The following is a 27,221-nucleotide window of genomic DNA, read 5'->3' on the forward strand; positions in this document are numbered from 1 at the left end:
AAAGCTGTTTAATAATAATATTAAATTGTATTGACTTGTTTCGGATTGCAGCAATACTGATCTTTACCAAAAGATGGCACCAGCAACCTCTTAGACTGCTAAATCTTAACAGACCCCTATCTCTTATTTAGCATACACACCCAGGCTCTCTGATACAGATCAGTTTATTTTTAACGTCCTTTATTTTTTAAGTTAACTTTTCATAGTAAACATTTGGTTTTTCATCATTAACTGCTGTATCCTATCCAGACCACACATGATGGAAGGATGGAATGCCAGTACATCACGGAGCATCTTACACACACACACACACACACACATTGAGTATTTAGCAGTAATGATCTTAACATCTAATGCAACACTATTCCATTTTGGAAATGCATCACACTGGTTCACCAGCCTACTCTGTTTGGTCTTGATTGTTTTAATTTCAGACAGAAGTTTTGTACCTTTCACAACCAACAACATCATGCAAACAGTCAGTGTCATTTTGAATGTCATCTTATATTGTGACTGGTGTTTTCTCAGAACCAAGCATGCACACACACACACACACACACACACACTTACACGCCAGCAGCTCATTATTTGTGATTGATGAACATACTGAACATGCTCAGCGATCAAGCTTGTTGAACAGAATTCAAAGCAGCTTGTTCTCAGGGGTCAACAAATGTCCTTGATTTTCTATTGTGCTACGAAATTTCAGACATGGATTAAAATCGTAAATTAACCATCATCCAGCAATGATATATGATAAATGGTGTAATGATGCCTAAGGTCTTCAAACCATTGAGTCAGGAGAGAAAAATGTAAATGTAGAGTTCTGAGGTCTAATCACTTTGTCAACTGAATAACGATAAATAAATAAAGCAATGCACTTTAGTACATATATTGTAGTAGGTTTTCTTAGAAAAATGGGAATGAGAAAAATTATGATACAGCATTACAAATCCTTATGAGTGTGCTTTGACTGTATACACATTTCTGAAGAAAATACAAAATATTGAAGAAGTATATATATATATATATATATATATATATATATATATATATATATATATATATATATATATGGACGTTGTTTGTCTTAAATGTTAGTACTTTCTAACTCTAACCCATAACCCTAACTCTAACACCAAACATTCTACCAAATAATAGTTCAAAGATCAATAAAAACATGGTCAACCATTAAACACTAATATTAAATGCCAATATTTACTAAAAGATTCGGTTCACAGATACCTAAGACGTGATGTATTTAAACCACAATGCAATGCACACAATTTGGTCAGGGGTTACATGAAATTAAATAATAATTACGGCACACTATTAATGACCCATACAAGCAGAGACTCCATTTCAATTCTGAAGCTCAGCAGAACAATGCAAATGGAGCCTCAAGTCACTGTAAGACAGCACATGTTAATTTTTTACAAGTGTACAGAATTATTTATATGTGCATGTTATAAATCATGGTCAGATTCTATAAAGCTTGTGCATTCGGAAAGAAGCTGCATGATCATGTGTATGTTCGAGTTGAACAGTTGTGTTGGAGTTGCTGTTACATGGTGAAGGCCTGCAAGGCAAAACACATTGAGACAAACCGGTTTATGTGACCACCCCCAACACACACAATGTCTTGGGTCTACAGGGGAACAAGAGCCTTTAAAACAGCAGGGCAGCTTTGCTGAATTTTACACATTAAACATTGTTTTCACAAATTGCACATAAAAAGTGATGCAAACAATTTTATAGGGAAGAATTGCTTTACTGTGTACTTACACTTTATTTTTTTTTAAAAATATGTCTTAATTATTTTGTTTATTTGACAAATGTTGAGTTCAAATGACTAAAATTTAAGCAATGGATATCGTCCTGAATGCTCCCATGTACCGATTTGTTTTTATCCCCCAAAATCATAGCACAGCATATACAGCATGTAAGCCACTTCAAGATTTTAAAAGGCTATCTTTTCAACTAACAGCACTTAAGAGTTGCCGTGGATGGCTCAAACCTAGAAATGAGTTTTTGCGTCTGCGTTCTAATGTGGGATGCTCTCAAAGTTTCCTCTACCCTGTGAGAGGTAGCTGCTCTTTCAGCCTCAGTTCATGGAGGATAAAGGAAACCTTTTGTTGCCGTGAAGGGTTGTTCCTTAGCAACAGCGTTGCATTTGGGAGCCGTGGCAACAGGTCAATAAATAACATCACTCTCAAGTTTCCCTCTCCGTCTCGGACATTCATCATGTCTTCTGTTACTTTATAGGAACTTTTTGGAATTGTAGCTCGGCATTATTAGTAGTTTTATTTTTTTTCTTCCCCTTACCTTCCTATGGTGCAGCTGATGGTATAAATACCAAGCTTGCTACAGATACAGCATGAGCTCCACCACACTTCACCATTGAAATAGAGCTCACTAAATTTATTCTGCATTCAGTCTTCCGTGCTTTATTAGCCATCACTAAAATAACTTTCAAGACTAGATTTAGACTGGGGGTTTGGGTAAAACGATGCATATAATGTGCACAAATAAGTTACTCATTGACTCAGATAGTCTAGACTGATATTAACTGTGTCCTTTGCTGTGTGAATAACCTTTGTGAATATTACTGACAATGTTTTGAAATCATTACTGAAACCGATGAGAGAAAATACAGAGCTGATGCACAGCTGAAGACAGGATTTTCATCTGAAACGTTTTGATTCTCTAAAAATGATATATACTACATTTCCACTGCATCCATCGGTGTTTATTGAAACACACCACAGGTGCTCTACTTATAAATTTAATCTGCTTAATGGCTTTAGTTTTTCAGAGCATCAGTGTGAACAGTTAAAGCATCATATGGATCGAGTCTCAAGACCGGGTTGGTAAAGTAACGGACAGAATATTTTATAAAATACACGATGAAACATCTCATGGTCGCAATATGGAGGTGCATTAAAACTGAAACTAGACATCTAGGGTTTAATCTAATCAACTATCATGCAAGAATTTGCACAGTATGTTGGGTGTTGATAAGCTGGCAGGTTACTTCATTGTACATTAGAGAAAAGTAGGAGATCATTTCAGTTAACAGAACTAAGACACCATGACTTAATTACTGAAAATGTTTTGTCATTTTTACCTAATACTTTATACATTCAGAACTTACAGTATTTGTTGACCCCTGGCTGTTAAAAACACTAAATACACATACATGTGCTCAGTATTTACATTACAGACAAGTAGACTAAAAAAATGCTCTGAATAGGCTTTAAAATACAGTCACCCACTTCATCATGTCAATGAATTAAGATGATTTAATCACAGATAAATAGGCCTTCAATGGATAGTGTAAACAGGGATTAGTAAACTGAAATAGGTGCTAAATGCCTCTCCAGATGCGGGCTTTTTTTTAATTATATAATAGCTGTAAACAATTTTTGAACATTTTTTAAGTTTGTGTGAGCATCTGATAAAATGGCCTCTTGTGGAACCTGTTTGGTCCTGTAGGCTCAGGTAGGGAGAGCTGCCAGCGTCGGAGATGGAAGAAGAAAAGAAGGGGGAGGACTGGCATGGCTCAGCTCTCACGGTTGCCAGGTTTTGCTTTTTTAATCCATGCTGGTCTATGTTTTGCTCTCTTTAATAGTGCTTTACTGTTAAATTTGGACTTTTTCTAAACGTACCCCTGGTTGGGTGATTTGACAATTGGCTTTGAAACTGTGTGTGAGATCAGGCAGGATTATAGTGCATCTGGCAACCCGGGTCTCAGTGGCTTTTAGCCTAGTTGATGAGCTGTTAGACACGTGGATGGATGTGGGCTGTATCGTGCACTGAAATGGAAATTTGAGCATTTGGTCTGAACAATCCAGCGTTTAAAAAAGTTTTTTGTATTTTTATTTTTTATTTATTTATTTTTTGACTCCAGTAAACCGTCCCAGCATTTGTTTCGTAACATGAAGGATTACGCTTTAATGGCAACCTTGTGCACATCATCACATTTCTTTCTTTTTTTCTCTTCTTTTGTACAAGTGCACATCCATGCGCGTAAAATGAGTGCATATAATAAGCATTTCACGTGCGTACCCGTCATTTCCCATACCGCATACTTTGACTCACAAGATATATTAGTATTAAATAATACATAATGCTGAGTGGTTAGATGCCACAGGTGGTTTGCTCTTTTATTGTTTAAGCAACTTGAGTTTCCTTTTATTTCACTTGCGCGCGCGCACACACACACACACAGAGAGAGAGAGAGAGAGAGAGAGAGAGAGAGAGAGAGATGCTTGGAGCAGCCTCGGTCCCCTTGGAGACTCCGGCAGGAGCGCAACACGTGATGAGAGAGAGACACCGAGAGAGAGAGAGAGTGAGAGAGAGAGCTGAAGAGGACGCACGGAGAGTGAAGAGAGGAGAGGAGAGGGGAAAAAAACGAATTAAAGTGCGTTTTCCTCTCCTCCCACCCTGACACATCTCGTTCTCCTCCTGTGGGGGGGATTCAGAAGAAGAGGAGGAGAGAAAACTCGGAGTTAACGAACTTTTTGCACATCCTCGGGAAACGCCATTTTGATTCCTCTCCGGAACAGCTTTGCTTCTTTCCCCCCTCTCTATATCTCCTTCCCTCTTTCTCTCTCTTTTCTTAACCCATCATCACTCCCTCAAGTACTCTCTCAGTCACTCATTCATCATCATCGTCGTCGCCGCCATCATCATCATCATCATCATCACCGCCATCATCATCATCATCATCATCATCATGTCTCGGCGAAAGCAGCCAAACCCCAACAAAGTCAAACGTAAGTTACAGCACTTATTTCTTCTTTCCTGCGCCGATAATTACTTTCGTGCGCTTGTTTTTGTGTCCTGTTGTGTGTTTTGGTTTGAAGAACTGAGTTGAAAACGCAGAAAAGTTTATCTTGAGTTCGCTCGTGCTCTCTCTCTCTCTCTCTCTCTCTCTCTCTCCCTCTCTCTCTCTCTCTCTCGGCTTCCTCGTTTCACCGAGGACCTGATGCTCATCCGCAAACCTGTCCACATCACAGCGACACTTGTATACATGTAAAAAGTTATTTATTCACACCATTTCAAAACTTTTTGTAGTCCGTGTGGAAGTTTGAAGGATGGGGTGGGGGGTTCAAAGTCTGTTAGCTAGCTGCTGCTAACTGAGTGGAGCATCCATATCTCTGTGCGTCTTGCACTTTGATCCGACACTTTTATAATAATTTATTTATTTATTTATTTTTAAACGGGTTTATTTCACCTTGTCGAAGTTTAGAAATTTTAAGCTATCGTCAGAAATAATAACTGTTGATGAATTTGTGTGTTTATCTGTTTGTTTGTTTATTTATTTATTTGTTTTAACGCGAAAATATTTTCATCCGCGTGTCGTTATTTCACCTCTGGAGTTTTTGGTCGGTTTATTCTGATGAATTTATTTTTGTAAGTCTGGTTTAGTAGTCCCAGGATAAACTTGTGCTGTTTATTTTGTGAGATGACACTTTTTTATTTAGATGCGGATACTTTGTAAATATGAAAAAAAAAAATATCGCCATTTTTTGTTGGTAGCTTCCTTTAAGAAAAAGTTACTATGTTAGTTTAAAGGAATGGATGGAGCTACGTTCTAAATCGCACGCTAGCGCACTAAGTAGCGCGCTCTTACTAGGTGGCGTACTAGTCTGACGGAGGCTACTATTCAGTAGGGTAGTGTGCGGTTTGGGACGTGGCCTGTGGTCTCTGGGGAAACGGCATCGCCTGAGCTAATTTCGGGATGCGTCGTTGCTAAGTGTGGAATATTGCGGGTCGAAACGACAACAGCGGTGTTTTAAAAGCGCTACTTCTGGCGATGGGCAGTGGCGATTAGGCGATGTTGTAAGGTTTACTGGCGAAACCGGTCGTTTAGTTGGCTACTCTGAGAGGAGGAGGGAGGAGGAGGAGGAGGAGGAGGACAGATCCGGATGAGCAGTTCACATTCCATTACGAAATTCAACACTGCATGAGAGAGCAGGCCTTTAGCAGAAGTGCGCACACGTTAAGCATGCAGCAAGCACGCCATGACCACTTTCTGTGTTTTCTTCCCAACTTCTGCTCATTTAGTCTCTCTGCATGCTACATTGTAATGTTTTTCCTGCTCCAGCACACCTGACTCAACAGATCAGCTCATTCCTGGAAGCTCCATGAGGTTAAAGTGTGTATGTGTGTGTGTGTGTGTGAGCATCAGCACACCGATTAGTCAGAATCAGAGCCAAACAATGATTTTGGTTTGTTTGTTTATTTGTTTGTTATTGGTTGTCACAATGCACATCATTTGAGGAACCAAAAGCAAACTTGATTGGTTCGTTGCGGATGGAAACCTCGAACAAGCCGAGTCACAGAACTATGTGAGCACTGAAAACACTTATCCAGAGCTCAGTAACTAAATTAAATTTCTAGATAATTATGTAAAAATTCCAATATGGTCTAAACACATGACGTTCCAGCAGCATCTTTGTCAGCTGGCTCAGTTTGTGCCTTGTTCAGTTTCACAGCTCATATCTACAGAAAAATGTAGTCTGTGACCCAGAATATTTGCCGTATTTGTTTCAACTAATGCAGACAAATGAGAGTTTAATTGCGCGGTGCTCCCGGCTTGAAAGTAGATCGGGAGCACCTCGCTGGCTGTTGTTTGCTGTGTTGTCACCCACATCAGCAGACTGAACCAATCTGACTAAACGCTTCATATGTATGTGAAAGAATGTGAATGAGCAACACGACTCTGCGTGATGTATGGCAGATGCTAGAAATGAACAAAGATGTTTCAATAGACAGTAGCTTTGATAGAGTGAAAGGAAGGGTCTAAACCTGTTTCTTAACCCTCCCTGCTTGTGAATTCGCTGCTGTAACACACCCTTTTTAAGCTCGTGAAGGGCTGAAGAGTTGCGTCAGGTGTGTTAGGTTGCTGATCGATCTGATTGTTTAATTTTTTTTTTTTTTTTTTCTTTTTTTTTTAAATAAGCCTCTTGTACATGTTTGTTTTGAGGCCCTGCAGCAGTGATCAAGTGAGGACATGCAAATTTGAACTGAAGTGACAGGACTAAGAGGCTGTAGTGTAGTTCCTGTATTACAGTAAAACACACTGCGATGGGAAACAATAGGCACCAAAAAAAAAAAAAACCCGAAACCAGTACTCCAGATCTAGCCTTGATGTTGAGAAGTCTACCTTTGATTGCAATTGTTTTCTATACCAGTGTCCTCCAGTGCTGTTAAAATAGTCAAGATAGCAGCTTTTGTTGTTGTTAAACTTAAGCTGTTTTCATCCCATAGAATAGCGTTTATTTTTATTTATTTCACTGCTGCTTGGGAGTTGCTGGCTCTCGTTTTCATGATTGAGAGCTGTGTTTGGGTGTGCAGGCCTAGGCTGGATGTGGCCTGCTCCATTGTGAGGTCTGTTGACAAAATATACAAATCGCAGGTTTCTGCTGAGACGAACAATACCACCGTAGCCGAGTGAGAGTTCCACTCAAAATCCTCCTTATGCGTTCTTAAATACGCAATTAGGAGAGGGCCAGAATGAATATGTAATCATGTATCGTCAGATTTAGATGTACAGGTGATGCCAAGACAATATGTCTCCAATAACTACCAAATTGATGTCTAGAAGAGCGTTTCAGTGCCATAAATTCGATGCATTCACATTGATGCATGTACTCCGATTGTAGTGTATGATGTCTAAAAGGATCTCCGTCTCCTTTTGGCTTAGACTAGTTAATTAACTACACCTCTCCCCTGTAGGGATTCAGAATTACCCAGGGTACAGGCATTAGCAATTCCTAATTCATTTAAAGTCCAATCCCCAGACGCCCAGGCTACTTAACCAACCCCCTTTTTTAGGCAGCCAAGCAATTGCTGGGTATCACTTTGCATCTGCTTATTACATAGAGCACTGGATTTACATGGTCTGTTTGCTTTTGTTATTCATTTATGTTTTTCTGTTTTTGCATCTGAACACATTCAGTGTTTATACCAAACGAAGAGTGATTTGCCAGTCTGATTATTTTTATTTTTGCAAAAAGGAAACGAGATTAACAAAACCTTCTGTACAAAACCTAGAAACAAATCTGAAAGTTTCAGTTTGTATATCACTGTTCAGGGTTTCGGCATGTCTCATCAGATGCAGAAGGTCCTGTGTTACCCCTCGGGGTATTGATGAGCTGGCCCCCGTGGCTCCCAGGCTATATTTATCATGCCTTTTTTAGATAAGATTATATTCCTTCTCACTGACGGCGTAGAGCGGATGCAGGGACTGGACTTGTGTGTGCAGTGGGAGGACATGGGATGGAATGAGAGGATAAATGTGAAGTAGACACTACTGAGTTTTAATCTTTGTATTTATTACTGATCAGATAGCTGTCTTTCTGGTAAACAATAAAAGAATGAAAACTATAGTTACACTTGATTGTTTAGTTTATGTTCAGATTTCTAAAATAGTCTTTTGTCTCGTAGTCTCCATAGTCAAACTGCCGATTAATTGCCTGTTGTTTATTTCTGAGTCATTTGAATGAACACAATAGATTGAACCCTGTTCAGTTCATGCAGCCTGTTGAAGATGATTCATTTGTGTATGATGGTCAATTTCACTGCAAAACCAGCACTCAGAACCCTATGAAATGATCATGCTAGATACACATAGTATGCTTTTACGAGGGGTTAATAATAAGTCTTGCTGGACTGACAGTTGTGAATGATGATAAAATAAAGTGAAAGTGAGCTGCAACTGGAAAAAGTTTAAATAAAAATGTACTGCTGCATGGTTTGTGGCCAAGCCACTCTGGGGGTCCTCACTAGAATAGTGCTGGACGCAGACATTATGGCAATGGCTATATTTGTGGCCATCCCTGATGGCTTCTTGTGGCCTACACTTCATCAGTGGTAATGTATAAATCAGGCCACATCATGGCTTGCTTTCTCAATAACTCTTTTTGGTATTAGTCTAGTTGTGTAAGAACAAGGGTTTTTACTTTGATGATATTTCTAACAAATTCCATTTAATTGTGGTGCATAAGTCACATGTTGTTGCTCACTTTAAATTGAAACTGTGGCCTGTTTGAACATGTTGTTTTCACCGCCGTTGCTTGCTTGAAGCCACATACATTTGTTAAAGATACTTCTCATTCTGTTTTGGAGTGTTTTGGCCATTGTTTCCCTCTTTTTATTAAACTCCCTCAGTGCTTTTGCTGCCATAATTTGATGTGCAAAGCTTCTTGTTTTGAGGAACTGTGCGCAGAAAACCTTTCATTATGACCGTGACCTAATCATCTGCCGTTGAGCAGTCAGCAGACCAAACTGATGTGCTCATCTCAATGGCTCATCAGCTTAGTTTTTGACGACCTGGTCACAAAAGCCTACGTGTCATTTAGGCTCACCTCCTCCTCCTCCTCCTCCTCCTCCTCCTCTTCCAGCACGTCGTGCCTCTATCACCTTTCCCTAACAACCCCCTTCAGCTTGAACAGGCAAATAGAGCAGGTATTTACTGTGAGTCCAAAGTCTAACTCAAGGGCTGTCACCGATGTGAAAGAATGCCAGCGTGGAGGAGAGAACAGAGCAGGAAAGAACAAAAGATTGGAGCGAAACAAGCAAAGAAGAAAAATACAGAGTGGAGAAGAGGGTCGTCAGGAAGTGAAACTGCCTCTTAACTGAGGTGGACAGGGAAGTGATGGAGGAAGTGGAAGAACAATAGAGCTAAAGCAGCCGGCTCTTGATCGTTCACCCGTGTCCCTTGCACATGGCTTATACTGCAGCTCTCTTATTTCATTCGAAGGCTAAATAGTGTCGAGACTGATGGGAGGAAAAGACAGAGCTAAATGGAGAGAGCATTAACGACAGCTACTTTTGCTGCCTCCTCTCTCTCTCTGTCTCTCCCTCTCTCTCTCACTTTCTCTCTGTCTATGGCCTCTCTTTCTCTTTTAGAAACTCTCCCTCAGTCTGTCTGTCTTCTCTCAAGCCTGTTGCTCTCCCTCCCTGCCTGGATTTCTTGCTGACTAAACAGTTTTGTCAGCTGGCAGTTGTGCGCAGGCTGAGGATTTGCGATAGCTTCTGGAGGTTGGAGCGAGGGGGAGGGGTGGTACTCCCAGGCAGCACTTGTTGCTCAGTGGAACCGAGAGAACGATGAAGGGAGGGAGGGAGGGAGGGAGGAAGAAAGAGGGTGGGAAGAAGGGGGAAATAGTGAGAGACAGAGGGAGGCTGCAGGAAGGAAAGGAACAAAAAAAAGGCAGCAACAGCATCGCCCAACCAGTTTCTGTGAGACCGAGGGAGAGAGAATGCAAATGTTACACAGCTGAATTGCCTGTATCTTTTTACAGCCAGATTGTTGTGTGATCTCAGTCAAAGTTATGTAGTTATACTGGAGAAGGCAGACTTGTTTTGTTTGACAGACTTGCCCCCCCCACCCAGTCTGCCTTTTGAGCACAGCAAGAGCAAGGCAACATATATGCCTAAAGTTTACCCCTGTGTGGTACGGCATGTTTTCCACATCTGTCACTTTTAAAGACAGGCAGAAAAACTGCTGAGCGTATTTGTGTAAACACTACTAATCTGGACAGGGCCATGCTGCCACTCAGCCTAGATAACAAACCTAGTCCAGGAGGATGAGCTGTCCTAATGACACGCTACCTGAGACCTGAGAACCATAGTGCATGCTGGGAAGAGATGTGGCTCAGCTGATGTTGACGGCATCTTGAGAAAATTGCTCTGGAGTTGTTTTTCTCCCCCCAAACTTAGCACAAGTGTATTTTTAAAGCTCTTCATGGTTACATTCTGTTGCAAAACACATAATTATAAGGGTGGGCTTTTGGCTTTACTCTCTTGTGGTAACCCCACTGTCTCTCTTTTTCGTTCTTTTTTTTTTTTTTTTGTTACCTTTTCAGTGCCCTAGGTGCTCTATGCACACCCACATACACAATGTCCTGCCTCCCCACTCACACTGGGCTGAAAAGGTACCATTGTTTGTTCTGCAAACACGGGACACACCTTGTCTCCACGGAGACAGGAGCGCATGCCCCTACTTTTGCAGCTCCTTTGGTTTGTAAAAATGTTGAGCCACACACTGTTTGCAGCCTCTCAGGGAGCGACATGGTTTTTTACCTGAAAGAAGTCATGTTAAGAAGCCTGTGGTACAGCAGTGGGGGAGGATAGGACAGGGTGGGGTCCATCAGCAGTACCTGAAATGGAGGTGGAGGCTCAGAGATACACTGAAGAATGGGATCGGGGCTTGCTGATGGGGAGGGGGTTGAGGAATTTGACACTCTGAAACTTCAGCTGCACTTTTTCCCTTTTTGCAAAAGTCTTGCTAAATGACCTAAAAGGACAAGGAACTGTTAAATATGCTGTGTATTTGCTTTTCAACAAATATCCAGAACTAAGCCATTCTGAGAAATTGCCATGTCATTGCCTGTTGGTCACATTTTTTTTTTTCAACTTTATCAACACGTTGCTGTTTCAGACAAAAAACTTTGTTCCTGATACTTTTTTTTTTTAAATATGTTTTTTTCATGTAGGCATTTTACAACCAAACAACACCCACCATCTTGTTTTTTTGCAGAATAACAGGGACAGGGATTTCTAGTTCAGTTTGTCTTCTTTAAATATGTGTCAGCCTGGCCTTGCAAATATAAAGCAGTGGCTGAACTATTGGCTGGGAATGACTGTTATCTGGACACCACACCCAAGCCCTACTTGCATCTCTGACTGCAGCAACAGCTTCTTGCTTAGTCAGAATAAATATACAGATGCTATACAGAGCTTCACTGAATGCCCTCATGTCATACCGTTGCAGAGAAGTGAAAAGCAAAACCCCCACAGTGTCGGGTCAAGCAATTTGACAGAAGACTGAGAAACCCATCCACCCATGTGTTGGTACATAAGCAATCGAAAGATGGCGGACACAGATGCAGCCAGTAGTGTTTCCAAAATAAATGCTGTACACTGATGTAGCTGGTGAAGACGTCGGGGTGGGTACTGGGCTATTTGTAGGTTATGTGTCTAGCTCTAAATTTGGGTTGTGGTTATGTGGGGGCAGGTAAAACGTAAAGATCTGCCTGGCCCACTAGACTAGGGTTAATGGTACACTGTCAGCCTCCCTGGAGAAACAAGGAGTCAATGGCTTTGCTGCCACGCCTCTAAGAAAGGAGACAAAAGGGAGTGATTTGGACTCTTTCTCCTGCTTGAAACCTGGCCCCTTGATCAGGATCTGAGCACATAAAGAACGACCACAAGCCCTGCCCACTCTCAACACCTATTCCCTATCAGTAATCCACACTTATCAAAAGAGGTCTACCTGAACAACACAGTCCTGTTCATGCACAGCTCTCTGTGCCCTACCTTTCACATATTTGCTCACTCACACTCAATTTGTTAGGTTCCTTACAATACAAGTAATCTAATTCCAGCCTCGTAATCTTGTTTTATCAGCTCCTCAGTTGGGCATGGAATATTTTATGGTGTGGCGGGTAAGAAAGTGCACGCAAACGTAATAAGGTCCGACTTGTCCGTGCCTGCCGTCTAGATTACAGAAAGGATGAGCTGTAACCACCATTTCTCAAAACAGTTTCAATTGAATCTTAGTCATCAGGAAGCCAGTTGGTCATCTTGCTTTTCTCCATCACACTTTGCCCTGTGACCTCAGCATCAAGCAGACCATTTCTTTCAAAGGAGTGTTATCATTAACCACTCAGTTAGGTCTCGACTTGTGAACTTTGGTACCAAGTATCCAGAAGAAAAAAAAAACTTAGAGTAACGATGGTCATAAAGTTCAGGAAAGAAAAGGGAATGAGATAAGTATGTTGTTGATGAACTCATAAGTAGGAATCTGGGTCAAGGTTTCTTCAAAGAGATATTTTTCCATTCTAGTTTCTAGTCAGGATTTAAGTGGTTATTATCGTTATATTTAATTTTATGTATCTTTCCAACAATCACATTCAACCCTTGCAGACCACTATTAGGACAAAATATGGCAGAAAATTTGTCTATTGTCACTCAGATTAAAATAGAACTATGGACTACCCATTTGCTTACTATGAATGAAACAAGAAACCAGAGAGTAATAGAAATGATCTGAGCTTGTGGTCTTGTGTAACATATTGAAATCAAGCCAAAAGATTGGCACACAATTTCAGTGTATGGCTCGAGTTACATGTTTGGATGGGGATAATAGGTCTCCTTGCCTACTTCCAGAAACTTTCTCCTTGTTTTAGACAGATGCGAGTTCAAGTCATAAACAGGACGAGTGATTCAGGCCACACATGTTGGTCAGTTTCGTTAAGAGTATTTCTCCTTTGGGCTTGTTTCTGTTATCTGTATGTGCTTACCTTGTATCTTTTAAGAAAAGTCACTTAGCATCTCATCATCTATAATCAGCAACCTGAATGCCAACACAGCAAAGCCTCAGGAAAGTGTTGTGGCACTAGCTGATGACCAAGACCCTAGACATGTTTCATGTTGATCTCAGAAGTGTGTAATTAGTTCTGAACATCCATGTGTGTTTGTAGGTTTGTGGTTTCCTTCGTCCATTTCATCCCTCGGTAAGGAAATGGCTTTTCCCACCAGACTGTGAGTCTTTCAGATGTTTGCTGAACAGGAAATGGTGGATACTGGCTGTTGTTTTCAGGATTTCGTAATTACCACTACATTAAGAGAATTGCAGGCAGAGAATGAACGCAGATTGTTCCCTGTGAGAAGTTTGCTTCAGTGGACAAAGAGCGTCTCACCAACTCAAAGTCAGCCAGTGATATATGTTGTCTTCCTGCATCTCTATTGTTGCATTAACCGTTTTCATTCTCTCAAGGCCTCACTGTGTTGAGAGTTGTAACCCACCCACCAATCTGTACCCAGGCTGGTGCTGGCTAACATCTGATGAAACTCCCTTTATCACCCTGTTGGCAAAACATTGAGGGGGCTCATACAGATGGAAATGAGGCCTTTAGAGTCCCACAGCCGAAATGCTACTGCCCTAACGCCTCCGCAGAGTGCCATGGGATTACAAAAGGGACTGGTTTGTCATGACCCCAACCCATGACTGCTGCGATGCTGAACGACACAGCTCTTGATGTTCCTCATTCAGCCCTCTCTCCTCTGCATTCTTTCATGTTAGTATCAGTTGTGTTTTACATATTCAGACATCACCGCCTTCAGTCTGGTTAACAGCTCATTAATGGTACTTAAAATAACACTAGTATCACTGGAATGAACTGCACAATCCACCGATTCTGCATATGTACTGTACACTTTAACAGTCTCTTGTGTGTTCCACTATTTATCAAGTGCTAACTGCAAGGCACTTTACTGTGTGAAGATTACTTCCTCGAGTGATGCTCGTTCTCTTTGCAAAAGTCACAATGGATTGCAAATTTTGTGGATGTTGAAATTGGGGAAATTTTGTCAAACACGCCACACTGCAATTTTGCACTTTCTTAAGAAAGTCATCTACCCATTCAGGGCATCCCGTTCAAACCTGTGGCTTTGTATCTCATCACGTAAAAAATAAATAGATAAGGCTTTTTAAAATGCTCTCTGAAGTTCCAGAGCTTCCAACCCCCTATTTCAGATGAATTACTCCCTTGTAAGAGCATGTCCTCAGGCAGAGGCCTATGTACAGAGAGAGCGAGAGGGAGACTAGCACAGTGACTGTGGAGTGGCAAGGAAAAAAACAATGTGACTCTTATTTCAGCCAGAGGAGAGGAGGGGAGAGCAGAGTACGCGATGTGATGCCGCAGAGTCGCTTCAGTGTAACCGAGAAGTTTCAGCATGCCCACATACCCCCGAGTTTGATGGATAACCCCTACTGCGAGGGCTGGTCTGCCTGTCAATCAAAATGCACTGCCATAGCAAACAGCTGGCTGTCCAGCCTCTCATTGGCTGAAGGGTTGTCATGTGATTTGGTTTTAGGGGTTAGGTCCTGAAAGGTAGGTGGGTGAGAGCTTTCACTGCAACAGTTGGTTGATGTTATGGCCTTGTACTTTGGCCTCCATCCTCACTTTGGAGTTTAGGTCATATAACATCAGAACAGGAGCCAAAGCGGTGTGAAGGGAGGGAGGGAGGGAGTAAGAAACTGAGGGCTAGAAGAAGAGGTGTGTACAATGACTCATCTGGAACTGCAGATAACATTGCAATTGTTCTGGCATTACAAGGACAGGTGTTGACTAAATACACTGCCATCTAGTTGCTGAATGAGTACTTTTTCCTTCTCTCCCAAGAGGCTGCCTTCTCCAGTAGAGGGGAAAAAAGGTCTTACAGGCCACAAATCATGTGTGCTTGCTCAATGTGTGTATGCGAGAGTGTGTGTGTAAGAGAGAGAGAGAGACAGACATTGGGATAGCCTCAGTCTCAGTCCAGATGAAGGGTGTATTCTTCTTGCTTTCACAAAGAGCTCCATTATAGCATGCTGTAAGAGGCGTATCTGCCCAGTGCTCCATTAAAACCCCCTCCAGCGGTTTTCCTCCGTCTCGGCTCCCTAACAGACAAGGTGGAACCCACAGACTGCCGGCAGCACAACTCTACAACTTGGACCACTACTAATAGTAGTCTGGGCATCAGTTCCCTAAACACCATGGAGGTGTAGGGGTTAGGATTTTCAAATCAAGTCAGAAGTTAGCTGGGATCGTGGTGCGGGAAACCCTGCCCGACATTCATTACAGTAGAGCTTGGTTCTTTTTAAAGAGCTTAAAAAAAGGTTAGAGAAAATATTTTGAAAGCAGAACACATAGTCGGCCAGTCTACCCAGATTGTTATTACAGGAGATTTCTTGACAACTACTACTTTGAGTTTATTTTAATAAGATGTTTGGAGATACAGCCATTTGCTTAGCTATAGCATCAGTATCCATAGATAATCCTGTTCAAAACTAAACTAAAACAAAGATGTCTGTATTTTGACTAAACTCAGTGACTTGTTAGGGATGTTTTGTACCTGATAGTCAGCATAGCTAATTTCTTTGAAGAGCAGAGACTTTTGAATCTATTGAATGTCTGAGATCCGCAGCTCAGGGAGCACGTTGTGTGTTCAGGGCATATTGGGGATCTGTTCACGTCGGCGTGTAATGGCTTGTCGGCTTAACGGGCCTGAAAAGCCCTCCGAGCACCCGATCCCTCCCTCCATCGTTTTCTTTTCAGGTGTGGGGAGGCTTTTGGGTTTCACCTCATGAAACCAGCAGCCACGCCTTAACCTTGCTTCAAAAAGAGATTATCCTAAGCATCTTTAGGCCTTTAGTTTTCAGAGACATAAAGACAGAGATACAGCTGTGAGCTCAACTTCAGTATGATTTAACCAGAGCTAATCTTGGACTATTACGTCTCTGTTTTTCAGAAAGCTCTGGCCAACACCTGAAGTGTAAAACCCAAGCAAATGTTCAGGCTCCTCCATGTCATCTTAGTCTCACCTCTTAGTCATCATTCACACCTTTATTCTTACGTGTATAAATTCAGATTCACTCTATTTCTTTTCTTCATGCTGACTAAATGTTTTGTACATTTTTTTGACTGACGTCATATCCTTTGCAGATTGGAGTATTCCTTATTTTTTTTCCTCTGAATAGAATCGGCCAATACTGCTAAAGGTTTAGCTTCGAAATGAAGTTTCAGTGCTAAATCTGGAATAGTACATCATCTGTGTTATGGCTTCATACGTTGCTCATCGGAGAACGAGTAGAACAAGTATCAAAACATGAACGCTAAGATAATGTTTTAGTTTCTGGTTCCAAGGACAAAACCTGCTCTGTGCTGTGGGATAGAGATGGACACTATAATGTGAGAAACACTGTGTATCGTCCCTAAAATTGTATTTTATTCTGCTTTATTAGAACTCTTATGCGATTATTAGACAGGGTGAGCGATAGAGCCTTATTTATACATTTGCTGTCATGCTTTATTTAATTAATCCTACTACAGCATTCCAGCGTGTTATCACTTCCTACCCACTAGCGATCAATTCCAGCTCAAGCACTGAACATTACGTTCACTACTTCATATATCAGTCCGCTGATTTTTAGCAGACAGCCCCCTTCAAAATAAGGCCTGCTAAATTGCAAATGGATACCCGTGTTTGGAATTAAAATTAGTCAAGCATGATTGAAAAAATAACCAATATTTATAAGAAAGCTTATAACTAAGTTTTGATAAAGACTATAAGACTACATCTATTTACAGTGAAAGTCTTGTGCTACAGTTGTACATTTCTTCCCAGAGACAGTGCAAAAATAAGTAGCTCTTGCATAGTAAGAAAGTAAAATAATTTTAAACTCTAAAAATGTAAAAGGTATGCTGTCAAAAAGTGACATGATTACATGTTTATATATTATTTATATTTATGAGACTTGTAATGTCTGTTAAATTTCAAACACGTTAATAACTTTGATAATGACTAGTTGTGATTTCCGTCACTGTAAAAGCCGGTCACTGGACCTCACTTTGAGACCGATGGAGTTTTAGTATATGTTGTTATCATCCAGAGGTATGTCCACTGGGCACGGACGGGTTGTCCTGGAGGAGTGATTTATGGAGTGGAGCCGTCACTGCCGCCCTTCGATGAATGCACCATTTGTTGCAGATGGACAACTGTCAGAGAAGAGCGCTGAGGCCTGCAGCGTCCTCACTGTCATAAATACAGCTGAGGGAAGGAGGGAACAGGGCTGAGGGAGACAGAAGAAGGCGGGAGGGATTCCCATGTGACTTCTATCTAGGAGTCTTGTTTCACTGATGGGCCGAGTTAAGCATGACTAACCACACATGCGTTAAATATATTAAATACGTTTGGTGCGCATGGATTTAAGCCTTTTGTGTGTGATGCAAAAAAGGCACTTCATGTCCGTGCTCTCGTTGGTACTCTGAAAAGGTGTGCTGCCGTATAAAGAGAATGTCAGACATCTGATTTTCCTGCAGGAACATGTCTGCAAAGCAAAAGAATCAGAAGAGCATCGGTGAGATGGAGGTGGTGGTGGTGGGGATTTGGGGCTCACTTTGTGTTTGTGATTAGCACCTCACAGTCTCTCTTCTCTGTCAGTGTCGAGCTGACTGGGAGGCCTTGTAGCCTGACATCAATAAGCGACCTTATTCATTTAGGATTTATTTCTTAAGAGAATTGACCATCAGTCAACACGCGAATGGCTGCAGTGTTTTAATGTGCTGGAAGGGATAGTGATGGTCTGTGAGCAAGCCTGCCTGCAAACACTTGCGCATACATACACACTCGTACCATCTGTAGCGTGTGGTGGACAGTGTACGCTTTTTTTCTAAGGCAGCTGTCAGTGGTACACCAATCTGTCAGCGCACAGTCTGCATCTGTACTCCTTCTTTGTAACTCACACCGTGTGTGTGTGTGTGTGTGTGAGCGCGTGTGCTAGTATGAGCATGCCTTCCAAATCGTCCTTTGTTGATCTGACCTGCAGTCAGTCTCTGCCGAGGAACCCCTGCTCTTCTCCGCTCTACGTTTTCGTGCATTTGCATGGACATGGAGAGGAGGCTGAATTTGAGCCCGTCTCCTTCCTCTAGGCAGGCTCATATGACCAGACAACCTCTGCATCGGTGCTCCACAGCAAGCACAGCCAAGCCCGGGCAGCGAACACACTATTCAGGCCCAAATAAAGACGTACTGGCTTGAGGGAGGGAAAAAAAAAGTGCCCGTCGCTGGCACCTGTTGCCAAGGACCATCAGTTTGCAGCCATGTTTAATTCCAGAGCCAAGAGCTGCTGTGCCAGCAACCCCTCTGTAGTGCTAAAACACACCTCATCAGCTGAGTATGAACCCTGTCTCTAGTGAAGTTGAACGTACTTTTTGCTAGCTACACTTGCTGTTCAAACATACTAACCTTTCTCAGTCTCATACATAAGCTTTTTTCCCCCGTGTTGTTATTTTTGGTACATTTTCAGTTTTAAAAGGTTTTGTAACTAAAGTTAAAAGACTCTGAAGCCATTCCAGACTTATCGCTGTTGTGAGTTCCATGAGAATAGCATTAAAGTAAATTTCTGCACAACTGGAAGGCACATGTATAGCCATAAAAGAAAGGCTTTCTTCATGTACTCTTTTTATTCATTAAAGCATCCAATTTTTATCTATCTTACATTTTCCTAGCGGACGTCTGTAAGTAACACGTCATCAGCAGTATGAATTTCTGATTTACTGCACATTTGTACTGCAGAAGCCCAAATCCTGAGCAAACACAATTGCTATTTAGTTTAAAACTTTGATGATATGACGGCGCCAAGAGTACTGTGTGTCCTCACAGAGTTGAAAAGAAACCAGCAGCGTTAACAGCTGGTTAAAAAATTAGCCGTGGCTGTGTGTCTGTTCTTCTCCCAAGTAAGCAACTCGTATTAAACTTGATAAATGCTTTCTCTGTGTAATGTGCCGCTTGTGTGTTTTACTCATCCAGTTAAATCGTTCATTTCGTATTGTTTTGTTAGTGACATTTCTTTAGGTTGAATTAATTTCTTCTCAAATCTCAGTCCATGACTTGTGTTGCAAATATTCTCCATCTCTGAGTTTTAGAAATGACAATAAAATTATCCTTATCTGTATATCTTAGCCATAAATGAATCTCAGCAGCTTTGCATTTAGTGTGTTTCATCACATGTCATTACTAATGTTTACTAACTATTAATCACTATCTTATCGTTTTAGGTAGCTATAATGGTAGTGACTGATGAGAACGTAGTGTTTGCTAAGCAATATAGCTGCCGAAACTTTAAGCCCGTCACCGTGGCGTGGAATTTCCATACCAGCACGTCTGTAGTAAAACATTAGCCGTCTATAGCAGAAAATGTACAGAGAGGCCCACGAGCATCTTTACAAGTCAGGCCATGTCTCCGCAGCTTTCCTGTTAATCTCCAGACATGGCCGCAGTGGCAGAACTGCTCTCGCCATCTCTCATTTTCATGTCCTTTCCAATTTTCTCTCAGAGAATACTGAATGCACCACCATTTATTGACCAATTTAAATTTCCTTTGCCTCTTGGCTGAGGTTTGGGCAGATGAACTGGAAGCTAAATGCATAGAGGAACCTCATGGTTCCTGAAAGAGAACGTAATAAAGGTTTGGCAGTGAGATTCCTGCTGCAGGCTCTAAAGATCTTTCCTGCTCTGCTCAGAAACCTTGACTGCCGATAGTCAAATCTTCCAGAGAGCTTGCTTTACATTTCAAAGAACATTTCTGCCCTATATTGTGATAATTACAACCTGTACGATACCACTGAAAACAAACATTTCAGAGAAAAAAAAAAAGCTCGATTGCACAAGTATACACACCCCTGAACTGATACTTAGTTGAAGCACCCTTGGAGTTTATTACACCACTCGGTCTGTTTGGATAAGAGTCTATCAGCTTGGCACATCTTGACTTGGGAATATTTTCCCACTCTTCTTTGCAAAAACGTTCCAGATCTTTAATATCACAAGGGAAATCTCAAACCCTCTCTAGCATTAAAACAAATAACATAAAATGCTAAAACATTAACTTTTTTAAGAAATCCTGTAACTTTCTTTGTTTGATTGGTACATTTTAATATTTTCCCTGATTCATGTAAATATTGTAAACAGATACTGTTTCTGGTGCTGACTTGGATGTCATTCCTATTAGTTCCATAAAGTTAGCTGATTTTCTTTAAAAGGAAAGATAATATTAAAATGCTCGGATCAGATGTATAGTTACAAATCACCTTAAGTTCCAACAGACAGTATTCAGGAGCAAAACAAAAAAGTTTGGGTGATGTTCCGAGTCTGCTCATTATTCACTGGTTTCTTAAAGGACCAGAGAAGTATTTTGGCTCTCGTGTAACATTTGAGTAAACGGTATCTAAACAAGTCTTGGTATGTGTGTGAGTAAGTCTAAATGTGCCAGTGTGTACGGTCTGCCTTGATAAGGATGTTCTTCCCCTCCCTCTTCTTCACATTGTCCTTTCTGCGGAACTAACACAGAGTGAAAAAGCGAGAGAGCAAACGAGTCAGGGAGGGAGCTGTTGACGTCGCTCAGTCGCCATAGAGAGAGAAGGAAAAACCAGACTTTCTTGTTAATCCAGATTTATACATCAACTTTACTCTGGTGTGTTGCTTCTGTACACTCCTACATCCACACACACTTTCAGCTTTTAACATTCAGCTGCTTAGTTTCGTCGTCACAGAGTTGCTCAGTCTAGGTACACCAGTCTCTCCGTGTCCGCCATGTCTTTTCCTGTGTGTGTGTGTGTGTGTGTGTGTGTGTGTGTTTGGTGTTAAGGCACAGTGTGAGGCTAGAGATATGGGCAGGTGGAGAAATGGAGATATCTCCCTCAGCCAACTGCTCTCAAAGCTGACGGTTCCTGCACTTGTCCGTGCCTGTCATCCTGCACAGAAACAGCACAGCAGCATTCTTTACTCTCACTCTCTCTCTCTCACTCATACACACACTCTCTCACACACACACACACACACAAACGGTAATGTTTAGTGTCAATCAGTAACGTCCACCTCACACCGAGACACTAATAATAACATTGCCATGTCTCCAGTTACAATTATATTCTTGGCAAAAATTGCTACGTTGCTCTGTTTACATTCATCCCCATAAATAGTGCAGAATAAATTTAGAAAGCGTGCGCAAAAACGTGTATTATTTTGCATGAGATCTTTGCATGGTATCTCTGTGCATCTGTGACTTCACTGAGCAATACAACCAGCACGGATGATACAACAGCGAAGGCACGGTCGTGCTTTAAAACTTTCGCTCTATCATCACAGACTCAGCTTTTTAGATGTCTGCATGCATCCTTCTCTGCAAGAGCCCCCAGGATGTTCACTTTACTAAGAATTCATAAAACGAACACCAGAATACTCGGTTCTGTTGTGTTGTGAGGGAGGAAATATGGTGTAGGATCAGTCTAGGAAATAACATCAGCATGCCATAAGGTATTTCTATTGAGGATAGTTTGCTAAAGTAAATTCGTTCATTTCCAAAAAAAAAAGACAGCGAAGGAAATTCTTTGTCAAGACTTTGGCAGTTTATTGCGGCCTGCAGTAATGTGTGGAAAATGATTAAAGTACAGTGTAAGGAAGGCGCATAGCTTTAATGAAGGCGTCTACAGTGACCGCTTGTGATTCTGTACGTCGTTTCCACTGGAGAAAGACTTCATGCCCTTGTCTAAACACACTGTTTCATTGCTTTCATTTTTATAAAGAAATGTTGCACAAATTCCACTTCCTGCACATTATGTGCTATTTATTTTGAAACAGAAATGCCCCATGATCTGTGTTTCAAACAAAACATATAAATGAATAAGGGATGAGATGAATGATGCTATGACAAGCAGCTGCTTTTGTCTCTGCTGCTAAGTATAAGTATCGCCTTTATGCATTAGCCTAGTGGCAGAGATATCTTTATTGTTGTCTTTATTACTGTAGTCTTGCAATGATTACATATTTTGCAGTCGATTATTGACCCTTCATTTGTTTGGGACACGAACCTAACCATGGCGTCCCAGACCACCCCCGAATGTGTTTCAAGTGATCGGGTCACAGCGTGTCTGCAGGACACATTTGACCCCAGTCACACCTATACATAGAGCTGACCACTTGTGACCTGATCAACCAGGTTAATGCCAGGTGTGTACAGGGCCAGAGCTGTAAAACAAAACGGCCAATAGGCAAAATGTCAATCAGAGATCCGCTGCTGCTTGCTCTCCTCCAGCTCACACACCTGGACTATAAATGCAAACATCTGTGGGACACAAGGGCCGGTTCAAGAACCATAGCTCTAGCATTTCGCATCCAGATGTTATGTAAAATTTAAGCGTATATATTTAAAATGTCTGAAGAAAGAAAGAAAATGCAAATCGTCTGCCCCTTACATCAGATATGTATTTTCAAACTGGTTTAAAGAGCAGCAGGTAGAGCCGTGTCTAATGATGATCTGTCCTACTCAGTAGCATGTAGTGTTGTGGTAATATTGCAGCATTAGCTTGGCAGGCTGATTTAGCAAACATGCAGCTTTTATGGTTATGACGATGCCAGACCACTGCCTGAGGCCTTGTCCCGAACCGCAGAGAAGTGCGCTAAATAGTGCATAATTAAATAGTGCATAATTGCACAGGCTTATAAGGAATAACCGGGCTGAAGCATATGCATCCGTTTTGTAAAGAGAATGGCTGCTGTATTACTGGTAAAGGTAAATAAATTGTAAGCAATATCGTCATTATTCGAGGATCAGCGCTGATTATAGCTAGCCGATTACGTCAGCGTCATTCCGCGGCCAGCTCTAATCACAGCTGTGCATTTCTGTTCGCTGGCTACCCTGCATCCTCTGTTTCACAGCCTCACACACTGCTGGTATTCAGTCACTGAGGCTGGAGATGATGCAGAGCCTGGGTGTGTTCCTTACACACACACACACACTCACACACACTCATACACACTGGCATGGCTCAAGACCTTTGCAACCTAAAATGTCTCCTCCACCCAGCCATTATAACTACCTCTGTGTGTCTCAATTAGGCAGTCTTACCAGCCACTAATCTGATAATCACTGTCCTCTCTCTCTCTCTCTCTCTCTCTCATCCCTTCCTCCCTCCCTCCATCTTTCTCTGCCTCCTTTATTCCCCCTTATCTACTCTTTTTTTTTGTCCTCTTATCTCTTTTTTTTTCTCCTTTCCTCCCAAACATTGCCAAGTTTTAGTTCAATGTCCATTCTTCACTTTTTAATCATCAGGGTTGGGTATGAAACGTCACTTCATCCTCTCTCTTCCTCCTTCCAGTCGTCTCCCTCCATCACCCTCTCCGCCCGTCTCCTCCGTCTTTTCAAAAGCTCCTTCACAAAGACGATAAGCTGTTAGTGGCCCCGTAAATCTGTCCTCCTCCTTGTCTCTGCCCATCTGTATCTCGCTCTCTTTTATACACACATTTGCATAAACACACAGACAGGAACCGAAGCTAGACGATGGACTTCAAAGACAAAGTACGAAGAAAGAAGTCTCGGATTAGACGTAGAACTGGAGGACAGACATATGATGTTCAACGGCTAGTAAAGTTGTGTAACGGTTTAGAGCTGCATTACTTGCACTTTACTGCATTTTACAGCTTTGTCATATGCTTCAGGATGTCCAGTGTCATCTGTGAAGCATGGCTGTACTATAAGTTTGTGTCCCCAGTGCCCCTGTACTCCGTTACACCATTATAACCTGTAGACCTTTTAATACTTTTACATTTGTTATTCTTTATATGATCATTTTACTCAGATCTGCACACTGGGTACACAAGAAAAGCCTTATGCAGATGGAGTTAAAAAATCCCTCCATTGCAAAAAAAGTTAAAAATGACCACATTGGCTAAGCATCTGTCTCTGCAGCATCTCAGCCGACCTTTATAAAAACACAACAGCTATTAAGTAGGAATCTTCCCTAATTAGCACAACAGTGTTTTTACCTCACTGATAGTAATTTTCATGTTTCACTTAAATGAGCATATAGTTACATTTCAGGACTGTTATACGATATTAATATTAATATTCGTATTGAGGATTAAAGTGAAGGATCTCATATAGCTGCTGTGGATGAAATACTGTAAGATTCTATTGTTGTAATGCTATAAGAACTATTAACATATCTCACTTTACCTACCTTAATCCTGCTGTGAAGATAGCCATTGGTGGTGGCATGGTATTAAAAGAACAACAAAACAGCGCACACTGCATTGCATCCGGCGTTAGAATTAATGTACTTGTTGTTTGATGCACACAGTCTGGTGTCCTGTCTAACTAAACCTGTAAATAAGAAAGCATTTCTTCTGGTTTTATCTTTACAACCGTGTAGTTTGGGGGTCATACAGTATGGAGTAAGCCCAGATAACTAAATTAACTGTGCATGTTATATAGGTATAAAGTAGTGCCCCATTTTATGTCGACAGAAGTCCGACTTTACGTCGCTCATCCTTAAATATTAAATTGAAAAATTAAGCGATGTAGGGCGGGGTATGACTGTATAAGGTTTTAGCGTCAAAGACAGCATCTTGATTCCCAAGTCCTGATTTCCTGATTAGTCAGTGTTGCATATAAACAATTTTAATGTAGTCATGTTTGAATGATGTATTTGCTCTTCATTTTTATCCTATAAAGAGCTTTGAAAAGTGTTAATGAAAATTGGAAATTTGGGGTTCAACATCTATAGTGGGTTTTATCTATTTATTTCATTCGGTTTATTATTTTTATCCACCATCGTTCCAGTGTTGTATTGTGATAGTGCACCCGATATTGGAGTCAAAGGCTAAAATGCTGGTTTCATGATAACTGTACTAACCAATCATAAAGATTAGATTAAGTGAAAAATTAGGACTAAGGATTTGTTTGGTTGTTTGGTGCTGGATATTAATCAAGGTAAAAAATATATGATACTCTTATGAGTATTGTAATCAGTCTCTCCAGGATTTCAGGATCATAGAAAAGAGCTCAAAATCAGCCTAGCTTAGCGATATTCAGAGCTTGAAATCGTTGAAAATGACGTCGATTTTCCGCAGATACGGGCCAAGACACGTTGTGTGACATCATCACAACACACGTTCAGCCAAAGCTATCTTCAATTCGTGTGCATTACCGAAGTAATTCACTGGTAGTAGTTTAGAAGAAGAATCATGTGCAATTTTTCCAATTTATGTAGTTTTCTGGGGAAAAAACCCACAAACTATGCAAGTTGCATCACAAATTTTGAAAAATGCAGCAGCAAATTCAAGCATTTTGGCAACAACAACCACAACTGTTCTGAAGGGACTGGATAGTTCTTGTGATTAGCTCTAATATTTGCGTGTGGTATATTCAGATAGTAAGCATAACTATAGGAGTTTTTACTCTAGTGGATGCGAAAATTTAGTTTCTTGAGTCGTGGTACTATATCCGCATTTCTTGTGTAATAGTTTGAGTAAGGAGTTTGCATGTGTTGTCTTCCAAGCATCTGCATCTTCTGTGTGTGTGTGTGTGTGTATTAAACCCTGTCTGTGGTCTTCCTGCAGTGTGAACCGTGGGTGCTGACGCTCGAGGTGCACGGCGGTCCCTCTCCACAGCCTCATTCGAGGACTGGTAAATATCTCTGCCTCTCAGGCCGTGCCTCCTCAACCTCACACACAGCCTCAGCACATCCTCGATTTCTGAAAAAATAAAATAAAACACAGCATGGACCAGCCGTTATGGAACTTTGCTTTCTGGGCACGCATGCCAAGTATCATCTGAAACTTTACCCCAGAGTGTCACTGTGTTTTAGCTTTTCCCTTGTCACCTTGCCAGCTCTGTTTTTTTTTTTTTTTTTGTTTTGTTTGGATTTCACTTTAATTACAGTTTCAGTTCTTATCCCAGTGACAAGGCTCTTCCATTTCATGCCTCTGTGTCTCTGCTTGCTGCCGCCTTTTGCACGCAGAGAGACTGCACTGTGCACACGCTCACTCTGTCACGCTCGTGCTCATTCCTCCACCCGAGTCAGAGAGCATGCGTTCAATTCTTTTGGTTGCACTGTTCGAAAGTTGCAAGTGTTGTGATAGCATTTCCAACATGAAACTTATGTGGACGTTTCTGAGGATCTGCTCTGATACTGACATCATCACCCTAACCAAACGAATCTGCAGGCTGCTGATGCAAACTTATGTAAAGCACCACAGGCTTGATGAAGGTTTAAAGATAATCGGTGTCCTATGTTCACATGTAATCAACACTAATACCGTCAAGGAGTTTAATTTCTAATTCCTGCCATATAATGATACTCAGGTCCATGCTACTTTTCTAATGAATGTAACGACATCATATTATGGTGTTTACCTTTCAGGAACGCTGGAGAAAAAGCTTGTTGAAATAGCGTTGTTTTCAGAGCTGTGGCAATTGTTTTTGAGCATCACTGTAAAGCCGATGCAGTCCTGGAGCACTGGACCGGTATTGAAATCCATTTCAAGCTGGAGAACTAATATTTTCCAATCCACAGTTGTGTTTTATGTTGCGAGCATGTGTGGTTTTGACATGAACACAGAAGACAAATTGTCTTAAAGCAGCATCGACATCTCGGATGTTTCACGAAGTTTATTAGCGGAGGCTCGGTTACTAAAAGGATGTCTGTATCAGTCCAGTATCGGTTATCAGATGATTCTCGGTGCTCAGAATTGTACTGAAAATGCAAAATCACTGCTTCATTTCATATTGTTGAACTTTGATATTTTTGTACACTTTTCTGGCCACAAGCTTCAGGACCTTAGTTGCAGTATGTTCGGCTCGCTGCATCCTTTGTATACGTGCA

The 27,221-nt window shown here is 41.3% G+C and overlaps 1 protein-coding gene across 4 annotated transcripts in view; it reads left to right on the plus strand.

Moving 5' to 3' along the window:
• Positions 1-4,264: 4,264 nt before the first annotated feature.
• rreb1a (ras responsive element binding protein 1a) overlaps positions 4,265-27,221 on the plus strand; it is a 51,014-nt gene continuing 28,057 nt past the window's right edge. The window contains exons 1-2 of one of the 4 annotated variants that reach the window (XM_058390710.1): positions 4,268-4,778; positions 25,957-26,023. Coding sequence is in view for 3 of the 4 variants with exons in the window: in XM_058390716.1 (XP_058246699.1) it covers positions 4,739-4,778 (40 nt within the window). In the remaining variant the exon portion in view is untranslated. Of the gene's footprint in view, positions 4,779-25,956; positions 26,024-27,221 lie in introns of all 4 variants that reach the window. The other 3 variants (XM_058390716.1, XM_058390703.1, XM_058390695.1) reach the window with 3 other exon arrangements.

The sequence above is a fragment of the Hemibagrus wyckioides genome, linkage group LG01, assembly GCF_019097595.1.
Source record: "Hemibagrus wyckioides isolate EC202008001 linkage group LG01, SWU_Hwy_1.0, whole genome shotgun sequence".
In the NCBI taxonomy this organism is placed as follows: domain Eukaryota; kingdom Metazoa; phylum Chordata; class Actinopteri; order Siluriformes; family Bagridae; genus Hemibagrus; species Hemibagrus wyckioides.